Here is a 14251-nt window from a genome sequence, read left to right on the forward strand (position 1 = left end):
ACAAGTACTGTAGAAGCACACTGTGCCAAAACCTTTGAATATAACAGTTACTCTAAACCTTTGAAACCTGGAGCGACATCACATTTCTCATGCTGCTTTCAGACACCTTTCACACCTTTGAACCCTGAACAAATGGTGTGATTTCTTTAAAAAAAAAAAGTGTGAGAAAAGGGAATTGGCAACTGGCAAGAAGTTTTCAACAAATTGCAAGAAATTTGTAGGTTATCAAAATTGTTTTTAAAAGCAAGGGAAAATGTCAAGGGAAGATAGATAAAAGCTTGGAAAAACGATGTTTCTAATTATCATAATTACATAATTACATATTTAAAATCATGTTTCAAAATCTGTATTTTTTTAGGGTCACTTCCTTGTTTGTTTGCTTGTTGTTTTGTAACTTTTTTCCTCTTCATTTTTAAAACAAATTTTCAGATTTTTTCTTTTTAACTAATTTCTTGACATTTTTGAGGTTATTTCTGAATGATGAATGAAATCAAGCCAATTTGCTCAGGCTTCAAATGATTAATATGTGTGTTTTTCTTATTGATGTTGCATTATTTGTCTTCTGAAAAGCACAAACACCAACATTTTGTACTTTGCCTCTTAATTACTTAGATTAGGAGGCTTTTTTAACTTAATGATGCAGAAACGCTATACAGTTACAATTTATCATGTGCATTAATTAATGGCCTTTTGTCTTGCATGTAAAAGTTGCTGGTTGGCTTTTCAGCAACCATCTTAAAAAAGGATTTAAGAAAAAAGATATATTACATATTTTCTTTTGTTTGGTGCACGGCCTGTGTGGATTGGCAGACTCTGCTCACAGTGACGTCTCTCAGCAGTCCCTAGTTATAGTTACCAGTCTCGGGTTCAACACTCATGCACTATTCATTGGTGTATCACATCACTCCAGCCCAACTCCAGACTTGGACAAACCCAATTCTTTTCTGTACAACTTTACTTTGTAGCCTTATTCCTTACTGCTGTGTAAATATCAAAAATGTTTATGTAGTGTTTCTTCCATCTTGGAGAAAAAAAAATTAAGAAGTTGGGTGTTTTCTTTGCAGGGAACTCTTTTGGAGCTACTCAGAGGAGGAAGACAAGAGCATCGTTTTCTTGTATGGTATGTATCATAAGATATTTCATCAGAAACATCATGTTAAGCATAGATCAGATGTTACAAGCAGAGTTCAGGCATTTAGGCCTCAAAGTTTTACAGTACACTTGAAAAACTAGGAGGGAGGGACTTTCTGAAGACTAATATTTGCTGTGTGAAAATGTTGAGCAGATGTTTTTGTTGGTTAGAATTTTGCAGAGACAGTCATCTGTGCATTTGAGGTTTCTTGCAGTTTTTTAGTTGCATGCTTCTTGGTGATTGTAAATGTCATGAGTGTTATTTCTGAGCAACATGCAGCTCATAAGGGTGTTTCATTATTTTGCAGGGTTTCAAGCATTGTAACAATTTTGTTGCGTACCTCTTTTACATTTTTGACTATTACATACAACTGTGAAATATTCAAAAAAGTAAAGAAAACATTTAGAAAAGAAGTGTCAGTCCTTCATGAATGTCTCTAGGTCATTTGTGCATATCCTTGAAAATGTCAGTCTTGGAAATAATTTCCACACTTGATCACAGCAAACATTTTTGAACTTTTAAAATTAAAACTGCACCTGTGGAAAGGGCACTTTGCTAATTAATTACAGCAGATTAATCATTTTAAGTGTATTATTTTCACAATGCTTGTGAAATGTATCCTCTTTAATTGATGTATTAAGGTCAGCCGATTTGAATAATTGAAAGGCCCTTTTGAAGGCTAATCCAGGGTGTGGTAGCACACAGACACCCCTCTTCAATGAAAGCACATAAACTGTACTTTAGTTCTGCCATGACACTTAAAAATACAGCATGTTTGCTAAGTCACACAGTATGTTTTGGCTTTGAATAAATATGCATTAAATGTTTTTTTTAATGCACTTAATAATTTAGGCATTTTCCAGTTGCTTTTAGAGGTTTTTTAATAGCAATTAATTGTTGGCCTCCTTCTGTCTGTAAGATGTTGCAGTACAGAGTTGTGAATGTGCAGACAGAAGAAGTTGGGTTCTGACTGCAGAATATTCACAGAAAATTGGATTAGCATGGGAAAAAAATTAAGTTCTTTGTTTTTTTATTTATTGAAAGTAATTGGTAATTCAGATTATTAAGTAATTGCACCAACACAATGAATAACACTGTTTTATTCATGGAATTGCAAACCTTCTGTCTGTGAAATAGTTAATCACTTTAAAATTTCTTTCACAGAGCAGACAAAGAATTGTTTTGAGCCATGAAGCGCAGTAAGCACCGTGGACACAAGGAGGACAGAAACGGAGGTATCAGTAGCTGAGATGGATGACAGATGATTAGGTCAAGGGGAAAAAAAAGGAAATCCTGGCTGATATTACAAACTGCTGTTGGCCTACTGCCCACTTCAGCCTTCTACAGAACATTTTGTCAAACCAAAATACCAATTATTTTCTCTACAAATGCAGCAGTTACTTAACTTATGGATTTTTATGTTGCTGTTGAGCTGTAAATGACACAGTAGCTTTTTGGTCTACAGTAGACTATAATGCAATCACTAGTGCTAAAAATATTACACCTTTCTGCTTTTAAATGTCATACGCAACCATTATCACAAATACTTGAGTTTTATAAAAGCTCCCAGGATTAATAAAAAACTAAATGTGTAAGTAAGATGTATAATTCTGCAATAATTTATTAAACTTTCACTGTCTCCATTTTTATTTACTTTAATTTTGGTACAAGTTTTCCTTACTGTGTGTCTTTCATACAATGTCCAGATGAGCCAGCTATTCTTGAGACAGAGGACTTGGATCGTCAGGGCATGTTTATGGGAGGAGGCCCAGATCCAGACACCATCTCACTGGCCTCAGTCACAGCCGTCACCACCAATGTATCAAACAAGAGGCAAGCATGGTTCTGCTCTGTATTTGGCTGCCTTGTAAGCATGTGTATTGCTGTTGTTGCTTGAATCTAACAGAAAATTATCATTATTGTCTGACACTTTAATTTTTTTTACAGATCAAAACCAGACATAAAGATGGAGCCCAGTTCTGGAAGACCAGTAGATTACCAAGTAAGAGAAACCTTACCAGTATTTTTTTTTTTTTTTTTTTTTTTGGCCCCATAAATTATTTTATTTAGGTTGTGCAGATAAATTAATGACCAATCATTGTGGAATCTTAATGTTTTTAATATGACACAGTTGGTTCACAATCAGTCAGTCACTCAAATACTTGATGGTTTAATTTTAGGTCAGTGTGACAGTGATTGAAGCGCGGCAGCTGATTGGACTGAACATGGATCCGATGGTCTGTGTGGAGATTGGAGAGGATAAAAAATACACCTCAATGAAGGAATCAACCAACTGCCCATACTACAATGAAGTGAGTCAGTCATTACAACATACCATATATATTCATTTCAGTTTAATTTGTATCCACATTCAGGGTTGATACTAATATTGTTGTCACTCACTCCTCTCTCTTTTCAGTATTTTGTGTTCGACTTCCACGTCCCTCCAGATGTTATGTTTGACAAAATCCTTAAGTTGTCTGTAAGTTGTTTGATTCATAATAATGTAAGATAAAACTGTTTGAAGTAATCCCTTGTTTGCCAAAGACAAGTGTATTTAATGTCGCAATTTGTATTTCTTTGAACCAACTCTTAGGTAGTTCACTCCAAAAATCTCCTGCGCAGTGGAACACTGGTTGGAACTTTTAAACTGGATGTTGGCACAATCTACTCCCAGCCCGGTAAGGAATCAATTAAAAGATAGCTTTTTTATTATGAATTAATGACACATATTTTTCAATTCATTTGTCTCCTCTTTTGCATTGCAGAACATCAGTTTTACCACAAGTGGGCTTTGTTGTCCGACCCTGATGACATCTCAGCAGGTTGTAAAGGCTACGTGAAGTGTGATATTGCAGTTGTGGCCAAAGGAGACACCATAAAGACTCCACATAAGACCAATGAATCAGATGAAGATGACATAGAGGGGTAACAGTATATTTTCATTTGTATGATATTCTACTAAATATACACATTGTCTTATGACAAGTAAGACTCTCGACAGACCGCAAACGGAGATTATTGAGCAGTTGGCAGAATTAAACAGAATAAGACATACAGTTACGTTTCGTTTATTGCTTATTTTTTAACATGACATCTGAGCCATTAATGCTGCTGTTTTATCAATCAAAATTTGCAGACCTACATTTCAAATATCTGAAAGTTAAAATGCCTTTTGTTGGCTTTCTTTTGTCATTGTTTCCTATATCTTTCTGCATTGTTATTACATCCACAGGCAATACAAATACATATTCAAGCAATAACAAAATATGTTACATTTTCAAAGCCAAGAGTAAAATAGATTAAGAAATTGTCCTATACCAAATATAAACTATAGTTTCTCAGCCTTATTTTCATTTTGATTGACTCAAAGTCTTTTTTTCTTCCTCATTTTCAAGGGATAACTATTAAAAAGAGCCGTAACAAAAGTATATACATCAAGAAAAGGAGAGGTAAAGGGACAACAAAAAATCGAACGAATAAAAACATGTGCAACGGTTTACTTCATACAGTTTTATATGTGTTGTATGGTGACGTCCATATTTTAATATAAAGAAAAAGTAACCTTTCCCATCATGTAAATCCCCATTATCAAATCTATCTAGTTATTTATGGTCGGTCCATGTCCCATTTCTGTTACAGCAATCTTTTAATACCAGAGGGGGTGCCTGCAGAGAGGCAGTGGGCTCGTTATTACCTGAAGGTCTACAGAGCAGAGGGACTCCCCAGAATGAACACCAGCATCATGGCCAATGTCAAAAAGGCCTTCATAGGGGAAAATAAGGACCTGGTTGATCCTTACGTCCAAGTACTGTTTGCTGGGCAGAAAGTAAGTAATCCCAAACATTCATAGCTCTCTGTTTTTATATCTGTCTAATCTTAGCCATGTCAACATATAAATTACACTGACCGAAACAATTCCTGAGTTGATTCAAATATTCACGTGGCTGTAATCTGTGATTACAGGGGAAAACATCAGTTCAGAAGAGCTGCTATGAGCCCATCTGGAACGAGCAAATTGTCTTCACTGAGATGTTTCCACCGCTGTGCAATCGCATGAAGATCCAGATCCGTGACTCAGATAAAGTGAATGATGTCGCTATGGGAACACACTTTCTGGACCTAAAGAAGATTTCCAATGATGGAGACAAAGGTGATGTACCATTTCCTCTTTTAATTAAAATCTTTTTTATGGAAATTTGTCAGTATATGTCAAAAGTACAATGCTAAATGGTCACTGCAGGAATATGATATAAGTACAGGTATATATCAACAGCAGCTGGCATAAACTGAGTAAACATAAATAACCATTTTCTCTTTTAAAATGTTTCCTGTAAGTTCTCTTTCCTGAATTTCTGAAACATTTTTCAAAAGTTGGACAAGATTTGATTTGGATGTTAGGTCAGTTAGAGCAACTTATACACAGATGTAAATAATTAGCATGCAGTGTTTTTTCTTACTTTGCATTTCTACTGCAAATTTTTAAAAAAAGTTCTACTCAAAGCTGTGAAAGCATCCATCCATGACTTGCACATTATTTCTCAGGCTTCCTCCCCACGCTGGGGCCTGCCTGGGTTAACATGTACGGCTCCACTCGTACCTACACCCTGATGGATGAGTACCAGGAGTTAAACGAAGGCCTCGGAGAGGGAGTCTCCTTCAGAGCTCGTCTGCTCATCAGCCTGGGTGTGGAGATCCTGGACCCCTCCTCGCCTGACATCACCAGCTCCACTGAGGTGCAGTTGGAGGGAGTACCCAACATCTCAGAGGTGGGTCCCTGCTTAGATGGGCAGCCATGCAGAGGAAGTCATTTGTGACTGCTGCTGACAGGTCATTGTGCTGCAGTTGTTGTGAATTATTAATTATCTGTATTTAGCCCACCTGGTGCATTATTAATATGTTGTTCACATTAATGTGGCTTGTTTTTGTTGGTGGACAATGTAAGTCACACAGCAAATTCAATTGAGCACAGTGGGATTGTAACCCTTAAGTCCTCAAGGATTCAGTTCACACAGTGTGATGGCTTGTATTACAGGGTCGTCATGACCACTACATTTCTTTCTAAGTCACCAAAGTGCGACAGATGTCAAAGGTTATTTGGTTTCTAACATATTGCCCCCTCCAAGGTGGTTATGCTTTTGATGTCGTTTGTTTGTTTGTATGTTTGTTAGTCACATGAAAAACTACTGGCCTGATTTTCTTAAAAACTGGTGGAAAGGTGTTGCATCGGCAAAGGAAGAAAAGTAAATATTTTTGATAAAAATCCCAGGGGGGGATTTGAGAATTATTTTTCACTTTGGCTAACATTGTGAGATTGGGTATTTGGTTTAGACACAGTAAATTTCATACATATTAAATTCCAGTAGATAGTAGTAAAGTTCAATAGTGACAAAACATTGCTGATTGTAGAAATACAATTACTCCTTATCACAATCCACATGCAAAGGTATCAGTAATCCTCTATGCACATACTCGCTCAAACTTCATACAGAGAGCAGTGGTTATGGAGCAGTGAATGGTTTGAAACTAATGGGTGGCTATGGAAATGTAAATACGTGCATATCATGAAACTAATTATATTCTTACTCATATCTAAATGTCAATTAGCTGCAGTAAACTCCAACACAGATATTAATTCAGACTTGACTCAAGTCTTGAGAAAAGAAATTCCAACATACTGTTCTTGCTCAGCATCAAATTTTCGCCACTGTTGGATCAATATCTCCTTCAAAAAAATGACTCAAGCTATTTTTTTCCCTTTTGAACTCTTGAACTTTCAACGTTTTTGATAACAAGCTGCCACGTTTGTGATGCTATCTCAGTCAAAGGATTTGATATTTTTACATGTGTACATCATTTTGACACCAGTGTAATAGTTTTGGAAATATATTCAGACAAATAATGTGGTTGCACTGACACATGCGGACATCATAGAGGACTGGACTATTGGTCTTGACAGAGGGCTGCATACTCCAAGTGCCCATTGGTTTTAATTAGAAAAAACTGAAGAGGTGAGACCCAAATTCTGACACTTGTTTGTGTATTTTACAGACCGCTACCGGGAAGGTTGAGGAATTTTTCCTCTTTGGATCTTTTCTGGAGGCCACAATGATTGACAGAAAGATTGGTGATAAGCCCATCAACTTTGAAGTCACCATAGGTATTTTCCATAACCTACTCTCTAGTCATATTTCCCTGATATCTCTTACTGTCTCATCCTGTGGCTCAAATTTAATCTTTGGACACTTCAACTCATTTTCAGTGACTTTTTTTTCTGCAGAATTTAATGAGAAAGTTGCAAATTCTTCTCCTTTGCATCAGGCAGTTTTATGAATCTTCATAAGTGATTAACATTATAATGCTGGTGTTGTCTTTCACATGAATGAGAGCTGTTTTAAAGACCAGGTTGTTATCATGAGATGGAGGTGACGCACATTTAAAGGTGTGACTACCACTAGTGCTACTACTAACATAGCTTTCTTTGTGCCAGGTTATTATGGAAACGAGATTGATGGGGTTGCCAGGCCAAAAACAAAGGGGAAGAAGGGGGGAGGAGATGGTGACGAGGAGGAGACTGAACTCATCCACAACTCCAGCGAGGACGAGTTGGATGATGATGGGGACCTGACTTCAGTGGCAACTACTCCTCCCATGAAACCTGTCATCACTGATCGGTCAGAACAAAAACATCACTATCACAGTTTGAAAAATAACCACAAACCACTGTAGTTAAAAAATAATATCATGAAAATGTCTTACTAAAAAGAAAAACTGATGCCTGAGCTATTTTTGCATCGTGATATTTAATTAAAATCACCAAAATATTTCTAAATAGTAAAAAGTTATACAAAATCTTGCCAGACCAGGACTCATCATTGCTCATTTAACTTTTGCATATTAGATTCACTTCACTTTAGGGGGTTTATTTCCTCACTTTGATGAAATGTATTCCTTATTTGTATCCTCAGAAACTACTTCCACCTGCCGTATTTTGAGAGGAAGCCGTGCATCTACATCAAGAGTTGGTGGCAGGACCAGAGAAGGAGGCTGTACAATGCCAACATTATAGACAACATCGCAGATAAACTAGCAAGTCATACACTTCACACCAATAAGTAGATGATTAGGAAAAAGCTGAATACAGTGTCTGACCTTTGCTGAATGAGCCTAAACATCTGTTGCTTCTACAGGAGGATGGACTGAATGATGTGCAAGAGATCATCAAGACAGAGAAGAGCTACCCCGAGCGCAGACTGAGAGGCGTCCTGGAGGAGCTCAGCCAGGGCTGCAGGTCCGTAGACATAAACTTCCTCCACACATTGTTAATAATTAGCTGTTTATCAGTTTCAGAAAGACCAAATACGTAACAAACAGAGAAGAAGTAACCATGCTGCATTTTACTGTTTACTTACCTGTGTTCCAGTGTGTTGGTGTTGCAGAAACGTGACACATCAGTAAAAAAAGCAGAAAGGCATGCTTGTCTACTTGCAGGAGTTTATCACCTATTTTTAGCAAGTTTTCTGGCGTTAAAAAAAACAGTATTGCATATTTGTGCTAATAGGGTATCTGACTCCCTTTTAGACTATTTTTGATTAGTCAGTTTTCCTTTTTTGGGTTGCCTTTCATTGTAGGTAGTTGTTGCCAGTGCTTAAATGGTGACTTTTTCTGCAGGATTCTCCACTATTGAATTAGACTTTCACCATCTGAAGGGATGTGAACCTGCAGTTGCATTTGTAGAACAGCCATTAGGAACGCTATCTCTGAAATGACCTTTGATGAGCCAAAGTCTCCTGTCACAAGCTAGATTTTCTAAAGCCTAAAAACAGAGTCAAAAGGAGGTGCGGAAGTCTGGTTTCCTCTTAGATCACCTAATATGTTGAAAGGTTATCAGGGAATTCTTGCTAAATGATGCAAAAAACAACAACAAGCTGCCTACCCCAGTTTTAAGTCTAATAGATTAGTACAGACTTTGAAACTGACTGATCTCCACTTCTTTCAGTCAGTTTCTTTCACTGGCAAACAAAGACCAGAACCAGTCTGGCAGAACCAAACTCGACAGAGAGAGACTGAAGCTGTGCATGTCAGAAGTGGTACGTCAGCTAAAAAGAAGCTGTTTTTTTATTTCACATTTTGATTGTTGATATATGTACTTTCTTGCTAAATTCTTGTCTGTTTTTTGGTTTAGGAGAGCATTGGCCAGCAAGCTAAAGCCATGAGGTCACAGGTGAAGAAAAGCACAGTGAGAGACAAAATCAAGTTGGCTCAGAACTTCCTCACGAGGCTGCGCTTCCTTGCTGATGAGGTGAGATCCAAAACTTTCTGTCCACCCGTTTTATGACTGATTTTGTTTGCTGTACATGGTTGCATCATTGTGGTCATTCCGTGTTTGATACAAGCGCTTTTTCTTGCTGCAGCCTCAACACAGCGTTCCTGATGTTTTCATTTGGATGATAAGTAATGGGAAGCGCATTGCTTACGCACGCGTTCCCTCCAAAGACATCCTTTATTCCAGTACAGAGGAGGAGACAGGAAAGGACTGTGGCAAAGTCAAGACACTCTTTCTCAGAGTAAGTTTTCACCAAATCTAATCTATTATGTATTTTGAACATTCCATCGAATTTCCTTTTACCCTCTGTGAATGATTTAATAATTTAGTTTATTTTTCTCATATACTTAAGATCCCTGGTAAGAAAGGTTTTGGGCCTGCTGGCTGGACAGTCCAGTCAAAGATAGAGATTTATCTGTGGCTGGGTCTGACGAAACAGCGCAAAGACTACCTGAACGGCCTGCCCAACGGATTTGAAGAAAATAAGTTGTCCAGAGGACCTGGCTTGCCGTGTTCACCTCCCATCAGCCTCACCTACATGAGTAAGGCCATCAATTAAGTATTTTTATTAATGTTAACTTTACACTTACATTAATGAGATCATGAGATAAATGGAAGAAGTGCTCACATCTTTTACATGAGTAAAAGTACCAATATTGATACTCTAGGGTGTAAAAATACTGACAATTTAAGTCCTTCATTTAAAAATTTACTCAAGAAAAAATACAAAAATACTAGCATCAAAATATACTTGAAGTACCAAAATTTAGAGTACTCAATATGCAGAGTTTGCCATTTCAGAATAATGCTCACCAGCAACATCCAGTCTGACCGATCTGCTCCCACAAATGTCTTTTTCTATCTAAGTTGTAATAGTTTCATACAGCAGTAACTAAAGGAGTGGCAGTGACATCACCAGCGCCTTTCTAAAAAGTTTGGAGGTTTTCAACCAGAAGGGTCGCTTTTTCTTTAGGCGGTCGCGTATCGTCACATACACTCTCTGGAAACAATTGGAGAAAGATTTTGGTGCTCAGAAAAATGTGGACGCAAACTTTAATGTGGCAGCTGGTAAACGAGGGGCTAATTTTAATAATGTTATTTACTGTTGGTTAATTTGTAAAAACATTTTCAGGGAATCAATAAATTTATCTTGGCCAAAAATAATATAACATGATTAAATTGTCGATTACATTTTGTATGTTTAATCTCAAAGTAACTATAGCTGTCAAATAAATATAGTGGAGTAAAAAGTTCAATATTTGCCTCTAATTGTAGTGGTGTATAATTATAAAGTGGCAGAAAATAGAAATACTTATTAAAGGTACCTTAACGTGTACTTTAGTACAGCACGAGTAAATGTACCTACTTAAATTCAACCACTAGTTCAGTATGTTATCATTTGACAAAATTATGATAATTCCTCCCTTTAGAGACATAGAATTAATATAATTATTTTTTTTAAACAAATGTCTCTTGAAGTTTAATTTATGGACAAATTGATTCATATCTAAGCGTCTTTATCTGTCTGCAGTGAAACAGATCTTCCAGCTGAGGGTCCACATGTACCAGGCTCGCAGCCTGTTTGCTGCTGACAGCACAGGTCTGTCTGACCCCTTCGCTCGCGTCTTCTTCTCAACACAAAGTCAGGTCACTGAGGTGAGCACACTGAAAAGACTTTAGGAAGTCCGCTGTCAGCCTGAGATATGATTCACCTTTATGAAATATTTTGTTTCCAGGTGCTGGCTGAGACTCTGTGTCCGACTTGGGACCAGCTGCTGGTCTTTGAGAATGTCGAGTTGTTTGGGGAGGCCAGCGAACTGAGAGACGACCCTCCTATTATCGTCATTGAAATCTATGATCAAGACACAGTGGTGAGGGTTGCTTTGAAATAGAGACGCCTCTCTTTTTCCATTTGTATTAATGTGAGCAAACAGTCTACCATCGCACGGCTTGAATTACCAGATAGGAACAATTCTCCTCCATCCTTGTCGTCCTAATAATTTAACAGTCTGCCTGTCTTTCACTTGAAATGTTAGACTTAACATGTCCTTAATGAGTCTAAAACCAGAGTATGACATGTCCTCAGTAAATGTATTTGTACATAGCAACTTGTTATGAAAAATATTTGAAAGAATGCTTTTTCTGACTGACAACTCTATATTTGCTCCTGACAATAACACCGTTGTTTTGGATGACCCTTTGGATAAGTAGAGTGTGGATTCTGATGGCTTGATGTACTGTAGAGGCACTGTAATGTGTGCAGAGTAGATTGTATTGAAAGGCATGCAAGAGGAATAAGAAATGTCCTTAAGGATAAATGACCAAGTTATGCCTGTTGCATTCCTTTAAGTGACACTTTGTGCGTTTTGTATGTGGCCAACAGAGAACTGGGACTCTTAATAACCAATAACTGCAAGGGAGATTGAATTTTATGTAAACATATAGTACTAATTCAGTGATCTTTTGACATTACATAAATATGAATGTGTCTGTTTTGCAGTTAACTGGTTATTTTAGGGATGTTGTTTATTTGTTCATTTTTCTTTTGGGGCTCTTTTATCTGCAATGGTTTTTTTAACTAGTCTGCCTGGAAACATGTGCACCTCAAGCCATGTTTCTATTGCTGATAGGACAAATCAGATAATTAATGACTATACCATAAACAACCTTTTTGTAAATGAGGCCATTTTGATATGAACACTGACAGATTGGATATGGTAGGCTAAAAAGACCATTCTTTCAAATAATCAGTCATTATTGTTTTGCGATGTTGATATTAAAGGTTTTATTTATTGCTTTGTTTCCAGGGTAAAGCGGACTTCATGGGCAGAACATTTGCCAAGCCTGTGGTCAAGATGGCGGACGAGCACTATGGTCCCCCACGCTTTCCTCCCCAGTTAGAGTACTATCAGATCTACCGTGGGAACTGCACAGCCGGAGAAATGCTGGCTGCTTTTGAACTGCTGCAGGTTCGATACTTAGATATGAACACCATCTGAGGGTACTTTTAAGAAGTTTACAGATAATTTGAAAAATAAATTATTTAAAACACTTTTTCTTTTTGTTAGATTGGCCCCAATGGGAAAGCTGACCTGCCTCCCATAGATGGTCCCACAGATATGGACCGTGGCCCCATCCTGCCTGTACCACTGGGGATCAGACCAGTGCTCAGCAAATACAGGATTGAGGTGAAGACTTTGTTTTAGCTTTAACTTGACCAGTGTGATTTATTCATTAACTGAAAAGGAAAGTAAAACAACAGCACAATCACTGAGCCTCCCTGCCCCTCAGGTTTTGTTCTGGGGCTTGAGGGACTTGAAGAGGGTGAATCTGGCTCAGGTGGATCGGCCTCGTGTGGACATTGAATGTGCCGGAAAGGGAGTGCAGTCAGCGCTCATACCCAACTACAGGAAAAACCCCAACTTCAGCACCTTGGTCAAGTGGTTTGAAGTGGTACTTTATCATTTAAATTACTCCATTAATATTTGATTTTTCTTTTATTGAAGGTGCTGAGTGTAATACCTTGCCGCGTGTCATTAATTGCACTAAAGATACATTTACTTAATAGCCAGTGTTAGATTATGTTTACCAGTCTAAAAAACATTGAAAGTTCAGCATCAAACCTCATCTCTTTACTCCCCAAGAGCTGTTTCCAGTGGTGGAAAGCCTCGCCAATGTTTCGTTGTGATTTGCTTTTCTCCATTACATTTCTTTTTTTTTTTTTGCTGCGGAACAAAGTTTCTTGCTGGGAATGGGTGGCTGTTATGGTGATAAACGTCACTTGTCAAGAGCTTACAATATAGCTACAATAGAGCTCCTCCATAATGAACATCAGAGAAGCATTCAGAATCAAATTCCTGTGAAATTATTCTCGTAAATCAAACTAATCCTGGATTTTGTGTTAGGATCTGCCTGAGAACGAGTTGCTTCACCCGCCGCTGAACATCCGAGTGGTGGACTGCAGGGCTTTTGGCCGCTACACTCTGGTTGGCTCCAACGCTGTCACCAGCCTGCGGAAATTCATCTACAGAGCAACAGACAAGCAGGCCAACAACTTTTCCACCACAGGTATACACTAAAACCTGGAGTCATTTTACACTGAAGTGCAGTTTTTCTTTTACATTATTGTTACTTTGGAACAAATCACAATAATCTAATTTGAACAGATAAAGTACAGTATGTTTTGCTGTGCAGTAACACGGTTTTTATAAATGACGTTCACTTTTTTTTTGATCTTTCAGAGGAAATTATTGTTGTCAACATGGAACCTGAGCCTGGTTTTAAGAAAATGGATACAGTGGTCAAACTTGACTCTGTAAGTTCATTTTTGCAAATTTTATGTCCCCTTTATTGAAAATTTTAGACCCAGTTTAAATAACAATGCTTAAAACAGAAAGCATTTGTACACTAGAAAGCTAACAAAAGTGACATTGTTTGACATTATGCAATCTGTTTTTCTGCCTAGTGCTCTGATGCTGTTGTCAAAGTTGAGGTAAGCGAAATGCTTCACTATTAAATAGTCAAAAAACAAAAGATTTTATGTTGTTGAGAGATGATTTTTTACTGATTTGTTTAATGTATGTGGTATAAAAAGGATGATGACAAGGATGGAAAGGGGAAAAAGAAGAAGAGGAAGAAGGGGGATGAGATGGAAGAGGAGGAACTCGACGAGAGCATGTTGGACTGGTGGTCCAAATATTTTGCCTCCATTGAAACTCTGACAGAGGCAAGTAACAGGGGAACAGTGCAGACATTTAGAGTCTTTTCCTCTTTACTGGCTGTAAAGCTAGATA

At 37.7% G+C, this 14251-nt stretch overlaps 1 protein-coding gene across 1 annotated transcript in view; it reads left to right on the forward strand.

The window, feature by feature from the left end:
* The window catches only part of LOC121953387 (otoferlin-like), a 34047-nt gene that overhangs the window by 2015 nt on the left and 17781 nt on the right, over nt 1–14251 (forward strand). Inside the window, exons 2-29 of the mRNA XM_088087563.1 lie at nt 1065–1120; nt 2297–2367; nt 2839–2965; nt 3080–3134; nt 3313–3444; nt 3552–3614; nt 3729–3813; nt 3901–4060; nt 4775–4961; nt 5099–5285; nt 5678–5901; nt 7184–7292; nt 7623–7806; nt 8101–8221; nt 8323–8423; nt 9132–9222; nt 9318–9434; nt 9547–9699; nt 9811–10000; nt 10990–11114; nt 11195–11329; nt 12266–12427; nt 12527–12646; nt 12750–12911; nt 13364–13526; nt 13700–13773; nt 13924–13950; nt 14053–14184. Of these exons, the coding sequence (XP_087943689.1) occupies nt 2322–2367; nt 2839–2965; nt 3080–3134; nt 3313–3444; nt 3552–3614; nt 3729–3813; nt 3901–4060; nt 4775–4961; nt 5099–5285; nt 5678–5901; nt 7184–7292; nt 7623–7806; nt 8101–8221; nt 8323–8423; nt 9132–9222; nt 9318–9434; nt 9547–9699; nt 9811–10000; nt 10990–11114; nt 11195–11329; nt 12266–12427; nt 12527–12646; nt 12750–12911; nt 13364–13526; nt 13700–13773; nt 13924–13950; nt 14053–14184 (3432 nt within the window). The 5' untranslated portion in view covers nt 1065–1120; nt 2297–2321. The remainder of the gene's footprint in view (nt 1–1064; nt 1121–2296; nt 2368–2838; nt 2966–3079; nt 3135–3312; nt 3445–3551; nt 3615–3728; nt 3814–3900; nt 4061–4774; nt 4962–5098; nt 5286–5677; nt 5902–7183; nt 7293–7622; nt 7807–8100; nt 8222–8322; nt 8424–9131; nt 9223–9317; nt 9435–9546; nt 9700–9810; nt 10001–10989; nt 11115–11194; nt 11330–12265; nt 12428–12526; nt 12647–12749; nt 12912–13363; nt 13527–13699; nt 13774–13923; nt 13951–14052; nt 14185–14251) is intronic.

The sequence above is a fragment of the Plectropomus leopardus genome, chromosome 14, assembly GCF_026936395.1.
Source record: "Plectropomus leopardus strain MGB_pleo_1.0 chromosome 14, ASM2693639v1, whole genome shotgun sequence".
In the NCBI taxonomy this organism is placed as follows: domain Eukaryota; kingdom Metazoa; phylum Chordata; class Actinopteri; order Perciformes; family Serranidae; genus Plectropomus; species Plectropomus leopardus.